The 25,224-nt window shown below is 43.8% G+C and overlaps 2 protein-coding genes across 9 annotated transcripts in view; one reads left to right on the top strand and one right to left on the bottom strand.

Moving 5' to 3' along the window:
* Positions 1–803: 803 nt before the first annotated feature.
* Zdhhc6 (zinc finger DHHC-type palmitoyltransferase 6) lies at positions 804–19,962 on the bottom strand. 4 transcript variants are annotated; one of them, XM_032892333.1, is made up of 11 exons: positions 19,709–19,962; positions 18,250–18,719; positions 17,228–17,316; positions 15,959–16,118; positions 13,913–14,074; positions 12,652–12,705; positions 6,634–6,801; positions 5,906–5,947; positions 4,934–5,079; positions 4,801–4,847; positions 804–1,370 (listed from the first exon to the last, which is right to left on the bottom strand). In XM_032892333.1, the coding sequence occupies exons 2-11, from the start codon at positions 18,514–18,516 to the stop codon at positions 1,267–1,269; spliced, it is 1,239 nt and encodes a 412-aa protein (XP_032748224.1). In that variant the 5' UTR covers positions 18,517–18,719; positions 19,709–19,962; the 3' UTR covers positions 804–1,266. The 4 variants fall into 4 exon arrangements, with proteins under 4 accessions (XP_032748224.1, XP_032748226.1, XP_032748223.1 ...); XM_032892332.1 differs by having other exon boundaries at positions 806–1,370; positions 17,228–17,319; XM_032892334.1 differs by lacking the exon at positions 804–1,370 and adding an exon at positions 3,449–3,631 and having other exon boundaries at positions 17,228–17,319.
* A 95-nt stretch (positions 19,963–20,057) lies between these two features.
* Positions 20,058–25,224, top strand: part of Vti1a (vesicle transport through interaction with t-SNAREs 1A) — a 292,766-nt gene continuing 287,599 nt past the window's right edge. Inside the window, exon 1 of one of the 5 annotated variants that reach the window (XM_032892328.1) lies at positions 20,058–20,475. In XM_032892328.1, the coding sequence (XP_032748219.1) occupies positions 20,382–20,475 (94 nt within the window). In that variant the 5' untranslated portion in view covers positions 20,058–20,381. The remainder of the gene's footprint in view (positions 20,476–25,224) is intronic. The other 4 variants (XM_032892329.1, XM_032892326.1, XM_032892330.1 and 1 more) reach the window with 4 other exon arrangements.

Raw genomic sequence — 25,224 nt, 5'->3', positions numbered from 1 at the left:
CTGTATTCCTTTCTGGTGCTAACTGGATCAAGAATACTTACTGTTTTCCCACACCCTGAGCTCAGCAAGGCTGAGACAATGGACAGAGGAATCACAGGACTAAGTTCTAGGGTGCTTGGTGGTTTAGTGCCTTCTCATCTCTGACCTCCCCTCACTCCAGATGACCCGAATGGCTGCCTCCCTGGTCTTGAACCATGTGAGGCCATGGCAGTGTGCACGCTTGTTCTTGTTTACAATGTAGACGCTTCCCACAGGCACATGCCTTGTCTCTTATCTGCTTTGTCAACTCAAGAGCGCCCGCCTTCAGAAACAACTGTATCTGACTCCATGCTTGCTTCTTGCGGAGCACTGAGGTGCCCACCTCTTCCTCTTCTCTACTGTAGGCTTGGCTGCCCCAGAGACCCTAATGCCCTCACGCACGAATGAAGGGATGCGAGCAGCAGACTCAAGTCCAGCAAGGGAGACTCCTCCTGCAGCTCTGCTGTGGAAAGCTCGCCTGTGAGTTTAGTCCTAGAACTTGCACACGCTTCAGGTTTTGATAAAGTAGACAGAGGCAGCCACAGTGATCAGCACCAGATGCAAAGCTGTTAAGTCAATGTAGCAGTGAGAGGCTCAGATACTGAACTGAATGCCAAAGCTCATGATGAAGACAGGTCTGCACCCAGCAGCAGGGCAGTGTTTTCCTAAGGACACTAGAGAAACCTTTTCACTCAGAAAACAAAACAAACAAACCACCATCACCACCACCACCAAAACCAGTAAAACCCTGACAAACTAAAAAAAAAACGCTTTTCAGTGAAAACTATAATTTACAGAACATCCATTGACCTTTATTGAATTTGACAAAATTTGCATTATTAAAAGTAACAAAATTTGAGTTTACACTGAATCTGACAGGTTTTACAGTCTCTAGATTATGGAGGAAATGTCAACTGAGGAAGAAACAGAATAAGCACATGCAAGATGCTCCTGCCCAGGTGGGAATCAGACCTGCAGGTGAGGTCACAGGTGCAGCAGACAGAAAGGGCAGCTGGCTCCCTTGGCTGGAACGGCCTTCCTTTAGTAGGAAGTGGGAAGATGGCAGGACTTCAAAGGCATATGCAGAATGGCTTCTGTTTCAAAATGGTCATAAAAATTTCTGAAGTCATGGCACGAGGGCATCTTTGAGGAAAATACCTTAGGCAGAGTAGGCTTGTTGCATAATTCTCAGGTACTATGTGTGGATTTTCAAGTAATGAAGACGTAATGATCTCACTTCAACCGTGGCTATCTGTTCTTCTTCTCGCCCTCTGGGGCTGGATCTGACTCTCCATCACAGGGGCACTTTTCTACACAGTTTCTAGGAAACCACCCTCTTATTCTTGAAGTACCTGAGGGAGAAAGTGATGCCACAGTGAAGCAGGCGGCAGGACCAGGTGACATCACCAGGAGCAAGTTCTACTGCTTCAAGTGAAGAAAAGTTGTTAAGACTTCCCGCTGTCCTCTCAGTAGCTCTCAGACACAGGCCAGGGAAAGGTTTCCAAATGCTTCTACCAAGCTAGGAAATAGGAACTATCTAGTTGCTAACCCATCAACTAGGAGGGTGCTAGTGTGGTCTAGACAGTGCCTGAATGGGTCTGTGGTTACATAGTATGTGGCGATGGCTCTGGCATACCATCACAGTGCATTTCTTCCTAAAGCCTCTCTGCAGTTCCTTCTTAAGTCTTCTTGTTTTCTTACTTTTTTTGGGAAGAGTTTTGCTATGTAGTTCAGGTTCTCTTATGAACCTATGATCTCCTGAATACTGGGATTACAGTCATCTGCTCCTAGCCTATAGATTTCTATACCAAAACACTTAAGCTGTCATATGGGGTAGATTTATGACTAATCCCAAGTATTTTCTTTCTTTAAGAACATCCCAGGTTGGGGTTGGGGATTTAGCTCAGTGGTAGAGCACTTGCCTAGCAATCTCAAGGCCCTGAGTTCGGTCCCCAGCTCCAAAAAAAAAAAAAAAAGAAAGAACATCCCAGGTTGATGTTTAATATTTCAACCTTAGCTTTAAAAGGCAATGTGAGTATGACACAGGGGTTGGGGTGGGGAGTTGGACCAATTCTGCCGTTCTCAGCCAGTCTCTCCCTATCTGCAGCTTGGGCTGTGAGCAGGCGGCTTTTGCATAGTAGTTCACTGATAACCAAAAGACGGTTCCTGCCTAAAGCATCTATCAGAATTTATTTGATTAATTTTAAAAATCAGATACAGAGTAATGAGTTTTCTCATGATAATGGTTCTTCCATTCTGTCCTCATCTTCCCCCTAATCCCTACGACTGGTCCTTCCTAATAACATGTGTTTTCACGTCATGTCTGTATCCAATCGCCTCTCATTTAAAAACTATTTCACCCTCTCTAGTTTAAGCATACCCAAACCACCGTTTACACATGAAAGGTTGTAGTAGTCGTCTGAGCCTCGCACTGTGTGTGCACTGTGTGTGCTCTACACATTCATCTGCTGGTGGATATCTAGGCTGGTTTTTCCCTTAGTGGCTATTGTGAATATTTCATCAGTAAATTGTTATGTGCAAGGGTCTGTGTGGTAGGACTGGAGTTATTTAAGTATATACTCTGGATTGGCACAACCTCAGTAATATGGAGTTCTATTTTTAGTTTTTCAAGAAACCCCCACAGTTTCTACTGTCCCAACGGGAGTAACTGAGGGTTCCTGGTCTCCACCACATTTCTTGTCATGTGTTCTCCTTGCTGGCAGCTATTTACTCTGTGCTTGAAACACGCCATTTCGAGTGCTCCTGGCTTTTATAGACAGGAGTCTGACATTACTCTGACAGGCCCGCCTTTCCCTTTCCCTTATAGCCTTTCCCTTCACTTTGCACTTTTGACATCTTGACTGAGTTCTTCTCTGGCCAAGACTATTTAGGGCTCTCCATGCATCTTGTGTTTGGGTGTCTATTTCTTTCTCTCAGTTTGTGAAACTTCATAACTTCATCGACTACACTGTCTGTGAAAGTAGACTGTCTCCTAATTTTGGTCTGTTTTCTTAGTTTCTTGAATGCACTGCAGAGGTTTTGGAAGTGATTGTCTGGCTGTTTTGTTTTTATGTTCGAGTGTACCACTCAAGCCATTAGTCCCTAACTGTGTTCTGCTTGGGTTTTGCTAACACCTTTCTTTCTTCCTTCCTTCCTTCCTTTCTTTCTTTCTTTCTTTCTTTCTTTCTTTCTTTCTCTCTCTCTCTCTCTATCTAGGCTCTGAACTGGTTTCCTTGCTGCCCTCACCTGCTCTCCAGTCTTTACATAGGCAATGATCCTTTTAGGATGCGGGACTCCTCGCCATCTTAGCTATCTCTGTAGCTTTGGTTTCTGGGATTGAGAAGCTGTGAGCTTGGGTAGGTGTCCTCCAGCTGTTCTCTGAGGTTTTTACATTTTTGTGTTCTGTGTATCTGTTGGGACAAATGTGTCCTCTGCTGCTCCCTTTCCCTCTGCTCGCTTCTCCTTAGTTTCCTTTGATGTGGGATTTCCTGGTTAGTGTCTTCACTTCAGTAACAGATATAAAGACAGCAATGTCAGTGCTGATCTGCACTGGGAAGACACATGCAGACTTCAACTGTGCCCATCGTGGGGCCTGAGCCAGCAGCACTGGGTTCTGAATGGGGAAAATGTAAGCTGTCAGTTTTAGATTAAGAGTGTCAGTAAGTAGGCAAGGGAGAGGGAATGGGAAGGAAGGGAGAGAATGAGTAAATCAGGGATCAAAGTGTTTGCTCTGGAGGTAAGAGAAGCAGCAGGACACCGAGGAGGAAGGAAGCGTCAGGCAAGACTCAGCTGGCAGACGCAGCCCAACAATGATGCGCAGAAGCAGAGATCAAACTGAACAGAAAATAGTGGAAAGAGCTAAGGAAGGAACAAGGCCGTAAGCCTTGCCCAACAGTTCTTCCTAGCTGTCTTTTGTAGCAGTCTGCAGACAGGGCTGCTAGTCTCAAATTTCAAACAAATTCAGAGACCTCTTCCTGACGAGAGGCATTTCTGTGGGGAAGCTCACTTCCTGATGGAATCCCCAGGCCTTAGACCACTCCCTGTGCTCCACCATCAGTTATAGGTTGGGTTTGTGGAACTGTTTTTTTGCAGTGCAAGGCTTCCTGTGATGAGGGTCTAAGCAAGTGTGGATCTCTTTTTCTTGACAGACATGCCTGCCAGAAGACATGTGCCTCACAGTGCAGTGTCAGAGCTCATGTTTCCCTTAGTAACTCTGGGTGCCCATGAAGAACTGCAGCTTCCTGCACCAGACTCTGTCTCCACAGTCTGCCGTATTCTAGGGCTATCTCTCTACAGACTAGAGCTCCACGTCTCTGCGTTGTGTTCAGGTGCCTGCTAATCTGCCCTATTACCCACAGATGCCTAGGGGAGTGTATGTGCAATACAAAGACTTGGATGATAGCTATTCTATCTAAACCTGATAACTGTAAGTGCTGCAGAGATGAGTAAGAAGCATCCTTGTGAAGGCTGGAGAGATGGCTCAGAGGTTAGAGCACCGACTGCTCTTCCAGAGGTTCTGAGTTCAATTCCCAGCAACCACATGGTGGCTCACAACCATCCCTAATGAGATCTGATGCCCTCTTGTAGCATGCAAGCATACATGCAGGGAGAACATTGTATACATAATAAAGAAATAAATCTTTAAAAAAAAAAAGAAGCATTCTTGTATGTCTACATAGTTCCCTAATACATTTTACATGTGATTATGCATAAATTATTCTTACAAACTTGAGGTTATTGCTAATAGTCAGATGCTTTAAACATACCCTTCCACTTCCATACCTTCTATGAAGGAATCATCAAGAATTTTGTCTCCATACAACCAGTATCTGAAATATTTAAAAGGTTAAGTTAAATATTTTTGAAGTTAATGCCACTTTTCTTATTGAAAAGACGGAACGTTCCCACCTCTTACCGTAACCCTCGGGTTGCTAAGACGAGCTCCCCTTTCTGCAGCTGTATCCGAGGCTCCTCAGTGCAGGGGCTTGTGAAGAAGGTTCTGACTCCTCGGTTCAAAGGGCAACAGGCACCATTATAGTCTTCTACAACCTTATAGCGGACCTGCCATCAGTGGTCAGGAGAACAATCTCAGTACTTACCATATTCTGAGCTCTTTCAAGCTTGAATAAAGAAAATTAAGTTTAGATCCCACCAATTTCCAATTAGGGAGGGATGTTTCTTGTTCTTGGGCTTCTTGACCTGTCATTTCAAGCACAGCTCTGCTGTGAATAAGATCTGTGTCCAGGAGATTAACTCTCTGTAATGATGGAAGGATCTGCATGTCTCTCTGGTCTTGAATGGGTTGCTAACTAGACACTTGCAGCTAGGGTACTTACAGTGTGGCCGGCACAAACAGGACCTTGATCTTTATTGTATTGATTTTTAATTTAGACCCCTTTGGGCACAGAGGCGTCATCACTATCTGACTGTGTGGTTGTAAGTGTGGTTTTATCAGCTCACTAAAGGCATTTTTCTAGGCCAGCAGTGTACACTGACTGAATGCCTTAGACACCTCAAGCTTAAATAAAGCATTTTAAAGAAAACAAGTCAACAGTTTCAGCTGGGTATGGTACCACATGTCTTTGATCCGAGCACTCCAGAGGCAGAGGAACGTGGCTGACTTTGAGACCATCACAGATGCACAGTGAGACAGTCTCAAAAAAGTGAGTTGCATCACAGTTCAACAGACATAAGGAAGTCCTGATCCTTGGTGTCCACATGGTAGGAGGTTCCCACAATACTCTCTGTGCTATACATGTATGCACAATAGATAATCATACTAAGAAAGAAAGATTATTTAATAAACCCCAACTGTTTTAAGCTACACAGAAACACAGTGCCCAACGGAGTAAACAGGGATCAGTACCATTGCAAATAAACCACTTACACTTCTGACTCTCTTGTCTGCTTTCTGTTTCAACTGCTCTATCTGTTTGGAAGACATAAAAGGAAAAAGATTAAGTCCAGAACAGCCTCTCCCCTTCCATCAGAGTATCCCAAGCCACAGTTTCTAGCACTTCTTATTTGTCGAGACACAGTCTGGGATGGAGCCTTCTCAGAATCTGCTCTCTCAGGTCTTCACCTCCATGTACTCTTAAGAGCGCTCACATGGCTCCAGGGTAAGGAGGCACAGCGTCCGTTCCCTCAGTGCTGCTAGGCTGAGTCTCGGGGATTTTCTTTTTTTTTTTTTTTTTTTTTTTTTTGGTTCTTTTTTTTTTTTTCGGAGCTGGGGACCGAACCCAGGACCTTGCGCTTCCTAGGTAAGCGCTCTACCACTGAGCTAAATCCCCAGCCCCGGGGATTTTCTAATGGACAAACTACACAGCTCATTACTAATGAGTCTACTAAAGTGTTCCCCTTTACAGAAACCACTAATAGAATTGATTAGACACAGTGGGAACATGGGGCTGGACTTTATGACAGCGGTCTAGAGTGTTCAGGGAGAGGTGACTAAAGGAAGGCCATGATGCTGAGAGCCCCTATGGATAGTAGAGTCATTTTGACATATGGAAAACTCGAGCACTAACGACAGGACTACAGACTGTCAGGAAGCTGTGGGAGTTAACAGAATAACCACAATGGAGAGAGGAAGACCTGTTAAACAGAACTACTCACTGTTAGGCTGTACTGGTGACAGCCCTCTCGTATTGGCCACTCGAGTCCATCTCCTTCAGGGACTCCCGACCATGTAAACACCTGCTTCAAGTTCTTCCATTTACTTCCCATATCGTAAGGGAACACGAAGACTTCGTCCAGCTGGTAATACTGGATCCGATCTTTAGCCTGTGGAAAACGAAGGTGTAAAACAGCAGCCGCGTCAGCCTGCAGTGGCTCTCACCAATATATTACTGAGAGTACTCACTCTTGAAATTAGTATTACTCATAGAAACCTTTGTTATTGTTAGACTATTAGGAGTGCTAAAGGAAATACAATTTTATCACAGTTTAGAGGAATTTAACTAAACTTTTTTGTGATACCCCAGAAAGTACCTGATAGGGTATATCTTAGGAACAAGCATTCCAAATGTTTATTGTTTTAAGATTAATTTATCTATTATACTGTACACTGTCGCTGTCTTCAGACACACCAGAAGAGCACATTAGATCGCATTACAGATGGTTGTGAGCCACTATGAGGTTGCTGGGAATTGAACTCAGGACCTCTGGAAGAGCAGTCAGTGCTTTTAACCACTGAGCCATCTCTCCAGCCCCTAAATGTTTATGAAAGAATTAGCTAACCGTATTCTATGCAGAAACCCCTCAATGCTTATGGTTGTTTCACAGCACAAGAGAGTACAGGTAAAAGGAAGCGATGCTGTTAACAGACTCAGGAGAAAGAATGGCTTACGGTTGGCCAATGGCCATGAAGTTAATAAGGAGGCTTCTCAGGACATAAACTAGCTTTGAATGTCTATAATTCTGCTGTCACCTAGTGGTACAAACGTGCATTATTTAATTTGAAACCAAGTATAGACCTGTGCAAACACAGTCAACATTAGTGTCTGGTTATCTTATACATTTTTTGAGAATTTTATTTCCTTATTTGAAGTTTTGTCTGTGACAAAGTGGCAGTTTTAATAACTTATAGATTAACATGGTTTTATACAGGGCTGTTGCTGTACAATTAAAATAAATGCTGTCTTTTATCCCGCACTAGATCTGGCACTGCAGTGCCTCAAAATATCTGGTAGATATCTTCATCTCAGTCAGTAAAGCTTCTCACTCACTTTGTTCTATCTCATATCACACTGCCGATGGCTACTCTCTGAGCCTGGCAACGATCTCTCTACTCATTTAGTTCCCAAGGCAGGTTGTCTCCAGGCACCACATACTCTCTTGAATTCAATTAGATCGCCACAAGAAAGAACACACAACACAATAACCTCTGATCCAATTGATAAGATATAATTGCCCACCTAGACATACAAAGCCCTGTACACATCTATCCCTTAAGAACATTCATAACAACCTGTAATTGTGCAGAGAAGAATCTTAACATCAGCCTCTATGGTCTCTCAGTGGCTTCTTCCTCTCTCGTGCCAGTCCCCTCCTCTCTCTAAAACTTTTCTCCCTCCCATCCTTCCTTCTTGTCCAATGACAGGCCTTGTTCTATCTTCATCTGCACTGTGCAATGACATCGTCCTACACAGGGTCATGATCTTTAGCAAAACAAAACATAAATGTCAAAATATTATGCTTACCAAAAATGATATTATGAAATATTTGTTTATTAAGGGACAGAATTTTATGCTAAAGTTTCTTGTATATACAGTAATATGTGTGTTAGCTATTTATGGAAACAACAGATAAAGTATAAAATGATGCCCAGTGATGGGTGCACTCTGAGAAGACACAGCTATACGACTGTCTCTTGCTACTGTCCTTTCTCATGTTGGTCATCCCTATACTCCTCATTGATTTGGCTTGGTGTGAGTGGACACTGGGACACCCTCACTGGCTACAGCCTGGTTTGATACTTCCTGGGCATTAGCTCACTCTGTTGGGCAAATTTCCTGCAAACCAACATGATGAATGAAACATGAAAATCCTTGAGATAATGTCATTTAGATGAATTCATGACTTTATGAATTTACTAATTGATTTAAGTATTTTTAGGAAGTTAGCCTGCTTTAAATAAATTTGGTAAGTTAGGGTAGTTGACAGAAAGTTTCAAGTTAGAGTCAAGAATAGGGCGTGACTGGCAAGAGCTGCACGAGTTAGAAAAAGGGGCACAGTGAGCTTTCATGCTTTAGCATGTGACTGTAGTAGAAAGAAAATTAGGCCTGGGACAAGTTAATGACCAAAGAAAGCATTCAGTCTAGGTTGGGCCGGAGTTCCTTGATCTTGTCGTCTAGGGATGTGGTAGCAGGTTTTTAAAGAGTAAGATTCTATTATGAGTATACGAACAGAGAACAGATTAATCAGCTTAGCTGATCAAGACTTCAGAACTAAGACGTAAGACAAATGACCTGCTCCCTAGTAAATACAGAGCACCTTGTTGTCAGCCAAGCATAGGAAAGGCTTGCTACTGTAGACTTGGCTTGTTTAAACAATGCTAATTAGTGACAAAAGAATTATTGCTTTGGGGTTATAAGGAGCTTGTGGAGAAAACACAGAAGAAAATGTTTAGTTAGGTATAAGTTTCAAAACAGGAATACATAACCATCAATCCTGTTGTAATTTCTTCTTGTGTAATGATTTTAATGTTTTAAAATATATGTTTTATGGTTATTGCTTTTAGAAAACGAGTAACTTGTGCTATGAGGTAATTTTCTTCTTACATATAAAACTTTGTCTTAGGGGATATAAATGGACTGAAGGAAAAAAAGTTGTTGGAGCTTTGCTCTTAACAGACTCATTTACATTCATACTTATATACATATATACATACATACATACATAATGTGTATGTGTCTATCTGTCTGAGTATGTGTGAAGCTGCTAGAACCTGCTTTTACTTCATCCACTGCATGTTTGTCTGATTTTCCCTTTCCCATAATCACTGGCTGCCGCCCTCATCTGAATTGCCCTGTCAGCTGCTATTAGCACTGACTCCTGCTGCTCTTTGACAATATGAACTTACTGAATTTTATAAATTCACCTCCACCCGAATAGTTGAGGGTAATCCTCCCTTCCTCTCTTTTTTTTAATAAATGAAAGTTTCAGTGCTCGACGTACAGCTCAGTGCTAAGGCATATGCTTGGCCAAATGATATCAGACTCTTCGAGATGGATTGAATTTCAAAACCAAAATATAAGCTACTTTTTATGGATAAAAAAGGTAAGGACGGCAGTAGTTTACAAAAACAGTGAAGACACGGCATTACCCAAGAGAAGCACTCAATAGAGTAGGTTATTCTTAACACCATACACTAGAGCAAACACATGGCATTCTTAGAGCAAACAGACACATGGCATTCTCACAGGACAAGGCAGCAGAGCACTCAGCTGACAGTAAGCGACGGTTCCTTGGGAGAAATAAAACCCAAACTGTATCCTGAGGGGGGAAAATTAGATAGAGGACAAAAACCATGGAAAAGATGCAGGAATGAGCTGGGAGAATGAGAGGGGGCAGCGGGGGAGAGGCTGGAGAAAGAGACAGGAGGACACTCACAACAGCTGTGGCAGCTGAACAGGGCTCAGGAAGGACAAACTTCTCATAACGGTCCTGATATTTGCAATGGTAGGTAACTACTAGGAGCCTAGAAGGCAGTGAGTGACACAACACTGTGTCAGTGTCAGACTCTGTCCACAGACTCTGCCAATAGACTTCTGACCAAGATACCTGTGACCCCAGCACACTGGAGGCTGAGGCAGGTCTGAGCTGGAGGGAAAACCACAGCTCAAGAACACAGTAAACAAACAATACTGCATGGCCACACAACACCACACAGTTTTCTTATCTTTATTCCCTAAATAATAAGTAATAATTATTCAGGTCATGCACTAGGCAGGGTTCTCTAGAGGAACAGAACTTGGCTATGTGGTGAATATGGTTTCAAACGTAAAGTTAGAATCGCACCACGACAGGCAAACAACTGAAGGGGTCTGAGTACAGATGAAGGGAATTCAGGCTTTCAGTGAAAAGGAGAATTTTGGAAAACTTGTGTTCACTGCCAGGATTCTCACTGCTTACCCATATTCAAAGAAACTCCCATTTTAATATAAAAGTTTTATATGTTGTTTATAAGTAATTAAATCTAAATGGTAAGAATTTTAATATAAAAGAACAGAAAGGTCACTGACAGAGATGTTCCTTATTGGTCTGGGGGAGTCTCAGTGACAGACTTGCTAAACAAACATGAGATTCTGAGTTTCATCTACAGCCCTGGGATGTGTGTGAGGCAATCACTTGTCAAGTTTTAATGTAAAATTAATTATCTATTATAGCCTAAAATGACCATCAAAATACTCCAGACTTTCCCACTTACTAAATCTGTAAAAGCTGGTCTTTCCACAGAAATGCCAACCAAAGTAAAATGTCTCAACAGATTGAATGCAAAAGTAGGTGTGAGACTCTGTTTTCTGTTAAATCAGATTGAAGAGATTTGAAAAAAATCTATAAAATGAGGTCACTTGCCCTATTTAGCTATCAAAAATAATTACTTTTTACAAAGTGTTGTACTAACATAGTGGGCTGTCTTTACATTTTTTATTTTACAGTTTTTTTCACTTAGAAAAGGTGGCAATCATCTGTAAGCACAGCATGCACACAAGCTCACTAGTGAACTTGGCAATTTGGTGGGAACGTGAATCAAACAACGCTGAGGGCACAGGCTGTGGGAAGTGCTGCTCTAAGGTAAAATGCAGACTGGCTGCCGGACTTTCTAAGGTAAAATGCAGACTGGCTGCCGGACTTTCTAAGGTAAAATGCAGACTGGCTGCCGGACTTTCTAAGGTAAAATGCAGACTGGCTGCCAGGCTTTCTAAGGTAAAATGCAGACTGGCTGCCGGACTTTCTAAGGTAAAATGCAGACTGGCTGCCGGACTTTCTAAGGTAAAATGCAGACTGGCTGCCGGGCTTTCTAAGGTAAAATGCAGACTGGCTGCCGGGCTTTCTAAGGCAAAATCAAAACTGCCTGCCGGGCTTTCTAAGGTAAAATGCAGACTGGCTGCGGACTTTCTAGGTAAAATGCAGACTGGCTGCGGGTTTCAAGGTAAAATGCAGACTGGCTGCCGGGCTTTTCTAGGTAAAATGCAGACTGGCTGCGGGCTTTCTAAGGTAAAATGCAGACTGGCTGCGGGCTTTCTAAGGTAAAATGCAGACTGGCTGCGGGCTTTCTAGGTAAAATGCAGACTGGCTGCGGACTTTCTAAGGTAAAATGCAGACTGACTGCGGGCTTTCTAGGTAAAATGCAGACTGGCTGCGGACTTTCTAAGGTAAAATGCAGACTGGCTGCGGACTGGTAAAATGCAGACTGGCTGCGGACTTTCTAAGGTAAAATGCAGACTGGCTGCCGGGCTTTCTAAGGTAAAATGCAGACTGGCTGCCGGGCTTTCTAAGGTAAAATGCAGACTGGCTACCGGGCTTTCTAAGGTAAAATGCGCAGACTGGCTGCCGGACTTTCTAAGGTAAAATGCAGACTGGCTGCCGGACTTTCTAAGGTAAAATTCAGACTTTCTAAGGTAAAATGCAGACTGGCTGCTGGACTTTCTAAGGAAAATACAGACTGGCTGCCGGGCTTTCTAAGGTAAAAAGCAGACTGGCTGCCGGACTTTCTAAGGTAAAATGCAGACTGGCTGCCGGACTTTCTAAGGTAAAATGCAGACTGGCTGCCGGACTTTCTAAGGTAAAATGCAGACTGGCTGCCGGACTTTCTAAGGTAAAAAGCAGACTGGCTGCCGGACTTTCGCTTACCATTGTTTTGCCCATGCAAACACTAACCACACCGGGCCCGGTTTGGCTTTTGAGAACAGATAAACCCAAGAGTTCTGACAAGGTGCATGTTACAGGCCCAAATTAATACTTCAGCTGTCTTTGGTTCACTCTGTGGGAGCTTACTACAGTGGAGGATGTCCCAGTGCTCCCCTTGCTCCCCTTTCCTGTGGCCTGCCAGGGACCCAGGGTCACATCCCAGCATCAGCAAGTTACCTAATCAGTACTTTATATTGTAGAAACAATTATTAAATTTACCTTCTCTTCGATCCATGATTCAATAGAAGTTTTGTTTCTGAGAATAATTTTTATCTGGAAACGAAATGATAGTGAAGTTTATCAATATTACTTTGGTTTATTTCAGATCATTAATGTAGCACGTAATATTAATAAACAATTCATGCTATCATTGGCTACACTCTAGTAATGTGGTCTCCCTGCCCTCATGGTCCCCATGCGGTGGCCGACCAACACTCAGTTCCCTTGCTGTGGAACCCGCTCACATTCCCAGCCATCTGCTCCCTATGGTTAGCTGTCACAAATCCCCATAACCCAGTAAAATAAAAACTCTAGAGGCTTGTAATTTATCAGATTTATATCAGTAAATTGTCAACCCACAAAACGCCCACACAATGAACTCAGAGTCAATTGATAGTGATACAAGTTGCCACCTAGATTGGACAAATGGTCCCACACTACTCTATCCCTTCTATGACGTCCATAGCTACCTGTGGCTATTTCAAGCCACATGGATTGGGCTCCTCCTCTGCTTCCTCCATCTTCTCTGTCCCACCTCTAAAATTCTCAGCTTCCCTTGTTTTTCCACTGCCCAATCACAGGGTCTAGCCTTGTCTTGTGCCTGCCCTCACCTGCATAGATAGCAATCCACATATCTCTATGCCAAATTCATCATGTCCATCCAAAGCACAGCTGAGTCCCAGTGACACAAAAGTGAGTGACAACAGGTTACACCTGCCTTACTCTTTTTACCATGACTAAGTCCATGCGTGAAAGATTTTACATCAAGATCTTATCTTTTTTAAATTAATGCCCTAAATTATAAGCATTTGGAAAAAAATGCAATCTCTGTGCATTCCCTCAGGAGCCTCGTTTTCATTACTATTCATGCGTACTAAGGACATGAATGGGTGACCATGGGTGAGTCACAACCTTTTTAACCCTCACTCATTTATCTGTAAGGAAGAGAGGACTACATTCTTCTGTGGAGCCCTTTTGGGGAAGTTTGAACATCATGAGCAATTGGAGGGTGAGAGCAGATTTCTCAACAATGAAGACTTGTACCAGGGTGTATTTTCACATCTTACGTACAGTGGCTACATATTCTGGCAAAATCACTTCAAAAGGACCTTCTGTACATAGGTGATAAACTAATAGCCTACAGTTAAGCAAAAGTACTTTCTCCCCTATACTCAATCTTTACATGCAGGTTACGTCTTTCTTTTTGCAATCAGGCCCAATAACACGGCAGCTTTCAGACGGAGGTGGGTAAGGACTTTACCTGTATGAAAAACAACATCCCAACAGCTATGGTTGTTCCCAGAGCTAATCCCAAGGCAAACAAGGTGGCAGCAAACGCAGCCAATCCAAAGGGAACAATTGGAGGAGGGTCTCTCCTGGCTGCACTCATGTCAATCTTGACTGTGTTCCACCCGAAGGAGAGCTGCAAGCAGAAACAATGTGCAAGTGAAATGCGTGTCAAGGCAAGCACTGTTGAGAAGTGTGACTTACAACAGTACGAGCGGAGCTAGCGAGATGGCTCAGACGATAATGCACTTCTGACACAGGTATCAAGACTGAGCTCCGATCTCCAGCACTCACAGAAATGTTCCACTGGCATGGTGGCCCTCCTGTCCTTCCAGGGTCTGGAGGGACAACACGGGGAATTCCCAGGGAAAGCTGCTAGCCATACCAAGACAAGATCTTATAATCTTATCTCCACTCCTAAGTTCAACTGAGAGATCCTGCCTCAGTGGAAAAAGTGGGGAGCCATCAAGAAAGACTCCTGACGTCAGCCTTGGACTTCGACATCTATGCACCACCCCCTTCCCACATGCACCCAAACACGTGAACATGCATGCACACAGGTAGACTACCCACAGGGAAAAAATAACTCCAACAAAAAACCCCCAACATGACCAAAAAGATAATAATAATGACACGTTGCCAAGGCAACTGTAGCAAACAGCAGTTTTCTTTTTTGTTTTTAAAGATTAGTTTATTTATTCTGAGTACACTGTAGTTGTCTACACCAGAAGAGGGTATCAGATGTATTACAGATGGTTGTGAGCCACCATGTGGTTGCTGGGATTTGAACTCAGGACCTCTGGAAGAGCAGTCAGTGTTCTTAACCGCTGAGCCATCTCTCTAGCCCCAAACAGCAGTTTCTAATAAACACTTGGCTCTTCCTGACATGGGCAGTGTCTTTCTTACTGAAGTGTGAGGAATCAAACCTACACCTCACACACCTGGACAAGAGCTCCAACACTGAGCTGTGGCTGTCCACTGTTTGTTATTCTTCAATTTAGTTTTGGTTGTTTCCTCACAAGAGTCAGTTTGACCCCGCAAACGTGAAGAGTCATAAACAAGGGAACACTGTGCCCCACTGTCAATTTACAGTAATCTCCACAGCAGCGACCCAGCGCGCTCCGTGGCAGTGTTCCAGAGCTGGCACAAGGCTGGATACAACCTTGCAGGTGTGTCGGGCCTGGTCTGTACAATGTTCTAAAGCAGTAGTTCTTAACCAGTGGTGTAAACCCTTTGGAGGTCACGTCAGGTATCCTACCTATTAAATATTTACATGAAAAACTTATAAAAGTAGCAAAATTATAACTTATGAGGTAGTAACAAAGTGATTTTATGGCTGTGGGTCAGCAAAACATCGAATGTAGTTGCTAACATTAAATTCCCATTCCTCGACATTGGAATATTAGCACTGCTGTGCTAGGACTGACTGAAAACCATGAACTGGCTAAAGACACACGACTGACCTCCGTGAAGGACATGGACTGCCCAGCTTTTTGTGCACCTACTGGGCCTGTGTCCTTCCTTTACTGCCGAGCCTATTTAGGGATTTTTTTTAATGTGTACGACCTGACTTTTATCTCATGCTTAGTGTTCAGAAGTCAACTCAAAGTGTTTCTGGTTTAATGGGTTATTTTTACAAGTGTGCTTGCTCCATGGACCAAATGAGCAAAGGAACGTCCATCTGCTGCAGAGAGACCCTGAACAGAACGAGAAGGGAAGTGCCATGTCTCTTCTAGTTCTGCTCTAGACTCACCATAAGCACTGAGAGAAATGTAGTAAATCGTGGATAAGGGGAAAGGATACGCAGAAATCTCACTGGAGCAGAGGGGTGCGTTTCCAGAATAAAATAGTCTGCCCTCGGTTTCCAAGCTTACGGGCTTTTTGAAAGGAGGAACTGAGAGACAGCAAGTCAGGCTGCTGTACCAGCTAAGTCCCAACAGTGCCACCTCCACAGGGACCTCACCAATGACCTTGGTTACGTTCCTGTCAGGAAGGAACGTCCGAGGCCGGTCTCACCCACCCGGTTATAGAGCTGTGTGTACATTGTCATCACAAAGATGAAAGCAGCATGGGTGCAGCCCAGAGGGGCCAGCAGCAGGAAGAGTGTGAAGGATGCATGGTTCTGGTGACCACAGCAGTTGTTGATCCAGGGACAGTGGTGGTCCATCTTCATTACACATCTAGTAAGAGAAATGCAGTTGAGCAGAAAGCAGAGGATCTGGTCCACTTTAGCTCTAGTCTTAAGAAGACCAGGCAAATAAGAGTTCAGTACGTGCAGGGGTCCCAGGGACGTTAATTCTCATAAAGCAGACACATCTTTATGACCTTTTCAGGTTATAGATGGTGAGTTCTTTAAAATTCTAAATAGCACAAGAGTGAGCTTCTAAAGCACACATGTCTGCTGCAAGTAAAACAAAGGAGGAAGCTCGGCTGTCACTCACTGCTTAGGCTCAGACTGAGGTGCAGCCCACACATGACTCCAGAGAATAATTCTAAAGCTCTCCAGTCACAACTGCAGCCTCCTTCCCTTCTCACAACATGTGTTAGAAACAGAGCTTCTGGCCCACACCAACCCCAGCCCCGAGGTGGTAAGGGAAGCAGCCTCACGTACTCCTGCTCTGTCTCTTTGCTAAAGAAAAAGTTCCTAGCAACAAACCAGATTTTGGTTCAGATTTAGATTTCCTAAATTTCGTATTAATCAACAGATGTTGCTGATAGCCAGGCCCTGGTATATTTTGCATTTTTATAGTGATTCAGTTTCTTCTTACTAAACTTTGATAACATGTATGAATGAATCTGAGAAAACACAGTCTAATTCAGACTCAAAATAATTCTGAAGCTAGTCAACATCGCAATCAATGAATGCAACTAATTCTGACACAGCCTCCACCAGACCAGCCGGTGGGGGATTACCTAGGCGGGGGATTACCTTGGCCACGGACTGACTGGAAGGGGCCCAGCCCACCACGGGTAGTACCACCTACAACTAGGTAAGCCTGGGCTGCCTAAAGAACCGGTAGCTGAGTAAGCCAGAAGAGCAAGTCTCTAGACAGCACTCCTCAGTTTCTGCTCAAGCTCCTGGCTTGGCTTTCCTGGACAATGACTGTAACCTGAAGCCAAGCAAACCCTTGCTCCCCACAGTGCTTTTGGTCAGTGTCTCAGCCCAGCAACAGAGAAGTAACTAGGACAGTTCTAGGGAACAAAATATGGTTTCTACTGTCATGACAGAAATACAACGAAAAGAGGAGAAACCAAGTGGATCAGGCCCAGAAAAAGAAAAGTCACGCACCTGTTACACTTTCTGCAATGATGTGAACGTGGTGCCTTGTACGCTTGGCAGACTTTACAATACTGGAGATACATGCTATCCTGAGGATTCTCCTTGACAGAAAAGGAGGCATGTCAGTTACTCGATCCTAAATGGTAACAGTCAGGCTAGAGCGCTCTACACTTCTTTACAGTTGAAGGGGGAGGGGTCAGTAACTTGCATTTTCAATGCCTGCATTTGCACTAACACATTTTAAGCGATAAAACTGCAAGGGCGGCTTCATTCTACAGATTTCTCAGAGATTATTTTTCTTTTCTTTTCTACACACTCAACCCAAATCCGGTGTCAGTTTGTTCTACGTAAGGAGACTTAAATCTCCCACTCTTAGTGGGAGTTGTTTTAGATAACCTTTCTGACCTTTCTCCCCCCTTGTCACCTTTCCTCTCTGGTGTCATTTCAGGAACTCCCTAACTTGTCGTTATCTTTCATCTAGATCTCTGTCTTATCAAAATAAACAAGTCTCCCAGAAAGCCCTCTGATAGGGCTGCTTTGCCTAAAACATCCAGACATCCCTGTGGTGCCAAGCAGCTCCCATGATTCTCAGCTAGTTGCTACCCCCCTCCCCTTTTTTTCAGTCACCCAAGGCTCTTCATTTTCTTGATATGTGTTCCAACATGTTCTCAGCCTGAGCCATGTTCTCCCTTTCTTCTTCTCTGAAAACTTGCTACATTGGCCAGGTGGGTCTAACTCACAAGATGACAAGCCTCTGCCTTCCCAGTGTGGAGATTAAGGTATGGACCACCATACACATCCTTTAAATACTACCCCCCAAACCTCCAAAGAACAAGTGTTCAGTTGATTTGGAAATAGCTAACATAGATTACTATTTTGAAATAGACATAAGTTCTATAAGTCATCATCAGTAAGTGGAGTACACCAGTGTCTTGTAGGACAAAGGCTGATTAGGTAAAAGGTGGAATTATAATGGTAAACTAAACATAAAACTGTGCAATGATCATTGCCAAAATGGATCTTTTTCTTACCGGTTTCCAGCCCCGGGGGACGAAGCCAGGACCAGCAAACATGGCATTGAAGTAATTATAAAGAATCATGACAGTCCAATTTATCAACATGATGAAATTCACACTTCCTCCAGTTGTATGTAAGGGCCAATACCACAAGACAGAGTCAATCATGGCCATTGTGGAACATATTGCTATAACACCCAGGGCTATTATGGGACCCCAATGACACAGTCTTCTTAAGTCTTGAAGATTTTCAAACTTGATTACTGAGCAGAGCGTGCTCATTTTGGTGAAGAATGACTTCTTTCTTCTAAAGAACTAGAGATTTCCTTTTCCTGTGTACACATTTCTGTGTGCAACAAGTCCACGCGTGTTCCTGAGCTGTCTGTCATGCCTTTGGATGACGGGGTGTTGATATGGAGTATGCCATTTTCACTGGTGGCCTCCAGCTCTCGAGGAGGAGAATCTTGGTTGGTTTGAAACACAGCCTAAAGAAAACAAGATGGTAAAATTCCATTTAAAAAGTCCATATGCCATTTCTTTAACTCCAAGAAGCATTGAAACGCACATCAAAAGCACACCAGTGTGGGGGTTCACATCTGACAGAACAAAAAGAATTACTTTGGATCTATCCAGAATACAGTCCGAGCTTGAAGTGCATGTAAACGGGACATATACAGTTTTACTCCTTTGTTCAAACTGCCAGAAAGGATTGACAACTCCCTTTCTTAGTGGATCGTCTGAGAGAACAAAGGCTTAGGGAGCTGAGAAGCAGGGTCTTATCTAATTATCACTTATCCGATTCTTCCTACAACAGAAGCTGGCTTAGAGAGACTGTGATTAGATCGACCAAGGTCACAAGTAACAGCTGGGCTCAGAATAGAAGCCAAGGCACCAAACTTCTTTTAGGACATTCTAAACTGCCACCCAAAGAGTTGTGAGTTAACTGAGACATGCTCTACACACATAATTCTTTGCGTATTAACAAGTGGAAGTTGTTCTCCCAAGCGCCAACATTAGCAATCGATCGGGGTTAAAGGTACAGGTACAAGGGTGAGAGCAAAACGAGAGAGCCGCAAGTGTGCGTGCGAAAAATCACGACTGAAGCAGTGCATGAGAACGAGCACAAAGTAGATTTAAGAGAAAGAAAGAAAAAAAAAAATCCCTCCGGGGGCGAGGAGGGAGAAGGGAAGAAGGCACGCACAGGGGAATAATTGTAGATGAGAGTTCTGAATGGAGTGAAATGAGCTGGGAAAAGACCTGATACGTGGGTATGACGTATGAGTAACGGATTTCCACGCAGCCGATGTGCCCGCCCGGTGCCTGCCTCAGTTTCCCGCCCATGCAGTAGTAAGGGAGCTCTAGGACCTTCACTCACGATACAAACGTCTTATAAAGCGAGGCTGGGCTTCATATTTTGGGGATGCTGGCCGGACTAGGTTGACAAGAGGGTTGCACCCCCTGCGGTGACTCCCACCTCAGTCTGGTCTCCGGTGCCCGCTCCACGGCCATCGCATTTCCGGGGCGGCCTGGGCCCACCGGAACAGATTTTTTCCTCTTTATAGCTCTGTCATGAGCACATCAGTCCTGAGTAAGCCGAATGCGAAACCTGACGGCGAGAACCGAGCGAGCAACTCCTACCCGCGCGTGTCTGGCTCACGCAGGGGCGTGAGACTCCCGCTCGGGCGTGAGACTCCCGCTCAGGCCCTCCGCGCAAGCTCTGCCAGAGCCACTTCCGGCAGGTGCGCGGCGTCAATCTTCCCTCGAAAAGCCTACGCCTGCACCTTAGAACTTGGGGGAGCACCAGCGGTTTCCCTAGACGTGCAGTGCGGGGAAGTGTTTTCTGTGATACCCGAGAGCATGCTAGTTTTCGTAGTTATCTTTTTTTTAAAGGGGAGTCATTGAAAGTGAACTTTTTCCTTAGCTTTACGTTCGAGGATTGAGTGGAAAAGAAAAGGCGCAGGCAGTGCAGTTTCCGGAGGACAAGGACTGTGTAGAGCAACCAGGAAGTGGCTGGGCTGGGAGTTGTCCCGGGTTCCCGCTGAGCTGTTAAAGACTTCTTCCCTGGGTCCCTGCGCCGAGGCCAGGCGCCCTTCGTGAGTCCTGCTCTGAGATAGAACCCGGCTCCGGCCGGCTGTTCCGGAGCTGCCATGTCAGCCGACTTCGAAGGGTACGAGCAGGACTTCGCAGTGCTCACTGCTGAGATCACCAGCAAGATTTCCAGGGTCCCTCGACTCCCTCCCGGTGAGTACCCTGCCCGGCCGGGCGGGGGCGGCCTGGAGAGCCTGGGGCGCGGAACGCTGCCTGGGAATGCAGGTCTCCAGGGCGCGAGGCTGGTGTGGGCGGTGCTGGCGGCCGGGGAGGAATGAGTTCTTGGTAGTTGGTTATGATAGGGACCAAATGTGCTTCAAATGCAAAGTGTCTTCGCATGGAAACCATTTGGGGAGGTGGTGCCGACTTCCTACCCCACCGCTTTATAAAGGCTTGTATGACCTTGGAAACATTGCTCTACATCTTGATTTTTTCCTTTTTCCTTTTCTTTTTGTCGTTTGTAAAATATAAGAGTATTCAAAGGAACTGTATGAGGTGTCAAGATTACGGATCTGTAAATGCAGCAGAGTTGTGGTTTTAATAAATAATACTGTTATCCTTATCCGTGGCACACTAGAGTGACGAGCTAGGATGCCTGAATTCAAATCAAACTCTTGCCACTTAAAAGTTGTCTCCTAGGCAAGTTTTCGTTATCCTTCAAAACTTCCTTCTCGGTTCGAGAGAATCGTACCTCTCTCTTAGGGCTGTTGCCAAGATTAACTGATACACATCTGTGAAGCCCTGTGTGTTAGCTCTTGTTAGGATTCATATTTTTCAGACCTCTGCCTTGATTCTGTGTTTCTCATCCTTCTTGGGTATATATATATAACCCAATTTTATATAAAACTTGGTACAGTGCAATTTTGCACACTTTTAAAATTAGCATACCCAGGTATCACTCTCCTTGCTAGGTTGTCAACAGTGTGAAGGTGGGGGCCTTGTCTGATTTTCTTAACATTTCTTTTCTAAGGGCTCAGAATTTTTTTCTTTTTTCTTTTTTCTTTTTTTTTTGTGAACAGGTGATTGCAGTGTATCCTGTGACTTGGAATATATCTTGTGTAGTGTTTTAGGGTTTTTCTTTAAGTACAGATTTAACTTGAATAGTTAGTAACAAATTATGAGTTTTATTTACTTATTTTTTGGCTCAGTTTCATTAGGGAAATTGAATGATCATTGGGCTGCTGAACTTGCCTCTACTTCAGCTCTGGAACATACTGTCTAGAAGAGATGATTCTCATTGGTCTGCAGAATTGTGGGTATCTTCACTTTCTTACCTGGTCAGTCCAACCCAAGATGACAGCAGTAACTTCTCTTGAACCTAAGCTGCTCCTCATTCCCTGTCCAGAATTTCCCTCAATCTTTATGTTTATAAATGATTTTCTTCCTCATCCCCATGCCCCCACCCCACCTGTCTTCTGTTACAAGGGATTTTTGCTCCCAGCCTCTGAATCTCCATCCCAGTAACCTCCTCAAGTCCCACTTAGCTCTGAAGGAGGGGGATGATGTCTGAAAGAGGTTTATGAGTTCAAGGAAGGAAGCAAGGGGAGAGAACCAAGGTAGCACATACCACGAGCTGTGTTGCCTCACAGATTTTTACAAAGTGGGTGATGGCCTCCTGCCTTGATGATACTTCACCTTGCCTGTTCTCTTCAATACCACTTGGCTCCATTGCCCAAGACCATTTTGATTTTGTTGCCTTTGTTGTCTGAGAATCTTGCCTTTGAAATGAGTCCCAGAGCCTCAGACGTTCAGTTGCAGTTGGATTTTGCTTATTTTGAATTTTAATGTGTTTTTTGTTTGTTTCTTTTTTAGCAGTAGAAACATTGTTTTTTTTTTCTCTTTTTTCTTTTAAATAGCTTTAGTATTGAGAGACTGGGTACAAAGCTGTGAAGACTCTAATAAAATAGATTTTTGTTACAATTGAGTTTTCTTGCCTCTGTGTTTAAAATTCTTGTCACATAGAAGGAAACATTTGAATTATTTAAAAAAAATAAAGATACTGTTATCCCTGTCCTTATATTTAGTGTAATGTGAGACCCACACAGGGCAGTCATTTTTCATTTGAAAGGAGATTGTATTGTTGGCACTGTGGGAAAAAATGTATGCTTATTTGAATAATTAAATGATTCTTGAAAATACAGTGGTTTTCCTCTTGATGTGCTTGCTCCCTTTTTAGCCTGCTCCTAATTGATAGAAAAAGATAGTTTTACATGAATTTGTGAACTAACAGGAATTATATAGTTACCAGTAATTATATTAATTAACACAATAATTACTGTACAATACCCCACAGCATCAGAGTGGTTGTGTCACTCAGCTGAAAAAGACCTAGAGAGGAGCTGGAATTTATTTGAACTAAAAAGATTAAAAAATTGGAGCAAATTTTAAAGTCAAAGCAGCCCATTCCCCCAGGTAACAGCTTATTTAAGCTGCAGTGCTGGGACTCTGTGCAGTTGAGCCATTCTCTGCTGTGCCTGTGCAGATGCTCAGGAGACTTCCAAAGAGAATGGGAAGAGACAAAAAAGAACGTCCTGAAACTTTATTTTAAAAAGAAACTGATTACTCTGTAATAATTTATCAATTAAAAAAAAACTTTGCTCTTGAAGTGTTTGAATCTTAACTAAGTTTAATGGCTGTGATCTTCAGATGGGTGAGTCCCTTAATACAGTGTGGTTACTGAATTTAAAGATGACTATTCTGTGGGAAAGTCAGGCAAATCGATGAGCCAAGACTATAGCTCACGTTACTTTCCTGAGTTTTGTCGTGATGGGAGTGAATGTCTTAGCAGAAGAAATCGGAGCTTCCATCACAGCAGGCGGGCATCTTGGAGGGTCTTCAGCAGAGTTTCACTTTGCAATTACTTCTTTATCTGCCCACGGTCAATTGTGAATCCCATTAGGGTTACAGTTAGAATGTATCAAAAATGTATCCTGACAGAGCAATCAAGATCAGGCTGCTGGTATTGGACCTGTTTAGGGTCCCACTTGTGCCTAAACTTACTGTACATGTAGCTGTGGACAGACTGTTGACTCTGTAAGCTTGCCTCTTCCATCTCTAGAGTGGGAAGGAAGGACATTCATTTCAGTCTCACCACACTAGGATGCGAATGGAGCACGGCACACTGGCAGAGGAAGCAGAGCAAACTAGCCAGCCCTTGGTAGATGCCCTTATGTTACTCTGCAGGGCTTCAGTCAGCAGTGGGCAGGGCTGGCTAGGATCCAACTCTTCAGGCCTGTCATCGAAGTGTCACCTCCCACTCCTTTCATCCTTTCTGTGCCTAAACTAGAGTCTCTTGATGCAAAGCTGCGACTGAAGAGAAATGGGCAGTCAGGGCTTTGGGACACGGAAGTAGAAATGGTATTGGATTCTGGTGATCAAGAGAAGGTAATGGAGGGAGTAGAGTAACAGAGATGCTGCAAAACAGGTATCACCTGGAAGGGGCCCTTGAGTCTGATGGAGTAGCCGGCACACCCTGCAAAGTTTAGGAGACCACTGAAGCTGCCAGATAGACCTTTCAGTTGGTGTACTGGAGAGACAGCTGTCAGCTGCTATGTATAGCCCAGTTATGCGTTATACACAAGTATGTATGCAATTTTAGTCATCTTTGGGTAACGAATACAAATTTGTGTCAAGTGAGCATCTACACACACGTTTCATTTTTACATTTGTACACATCGCCTACACTGTAAACCCAGAGGAATCTCGTTCTCTTAGACAGGTTAGTCAGTTTAAGTCATGACTTCATTTTGGATTTGTGGTACTGGGTGTGAGACCTAAGGCCTTATCTCTTGTTAAATGCATACTCAGTCAGCTATACTCCTGGCCTGAAACTTTTTACTTTTAGAATAGTTGAAATTATCTAACAATGGCAAAATGTCTTGTCCTTTCCACGTGCCAATGTTCCCTGTTAACACCTCGCCCTGATCTATTTGCCACCAGTCCCGGGGTCACATCATTTTTTATTGATTGAATTCCATACTTTATTCACATCTTTGTGGTTAAAACTAGAAAGGATTCTTTCACTTTTTAAGCCCAATGTCCTTTGGTACTCCAGGATCCAGGCAAGAATCCTACAAATACTAAGCAGTAGCTCTCAGACTCCCGTGGGCTGTAACAAGTTACTCGGAAGACCCCGCTAATACTGAGGAAATGGAGTACGGATGTAACGGGAGGACACTCAGAGCACTCCCTGGTTGGGAGTTTCCCAGTTTTGTTTGTTTATTTGCTTTTCCCCCCATTTTACAATCCATTTAGAAAATCCCGGCCAGATTTTAAAAAGACACTGTTTGTTGTCCAGGATCCCCACCCAGTATGTGAGACCGTGGCCTTGGGTTTGGAGTCAGAAGCAAAGACTCTAAATACCTATTGCAGTTATCATCCTTTATAGTTTAAAAACATTTAAAAGTTTCTGTTTTATGTATGTAAATGTTTGCATGTGCGCGCACCACATGCTCAAGGGCTGGTGGAGGCCAGAACAAGGCTCAGATGTCCTGGACCTGGAGCTACAGACAGTTGGCAGCCACCATATATGTGCTAGGAACTGAACCCTAGTCCCCTGCAGGAACACTGTGCTCTGAACTGCTGAGCCCTCTCTTTCTCCAGCCCTCATACCTTATACTTAACATTACTGAAAGCACAGAGTAAAGAGTTACAAGATCTTGCCCGGTTTGGAGAAGTGTTTTTACATATGAGTTTTAAATTATAGTCACAAGTCAGTGATTCCAATTTATTACAATGATGACTATCAAATCCCTCTGGTCGCCACTGTATCTGCCATTTTGGGGATGATATCTTCCAGAGAACAAAATTCTTATTAGTCTCCCTTATAAATATATGACACCTCTTAAAAACTTGGCCCTTCCTTGGGTTGAATTTCCACATCCTGCAGAGTCAATGTTCAGT

This window comes from Rattus rattus, chromosome 2, assembly GCF_011064425.1.
Source record: "Rattus rattus isolate New Zealand chromosome 2, Rrattus_CSIRO_v1, whole genome shotgun sequence".
NCBI lineage: Eukaryota > Metazoa > Chordata > Mammalia > Rodentia > Muridae > Rattus > Rattus rattus.
This window is presented reverse-complemented; position numbering and strand designations above follow the sequence as displayed.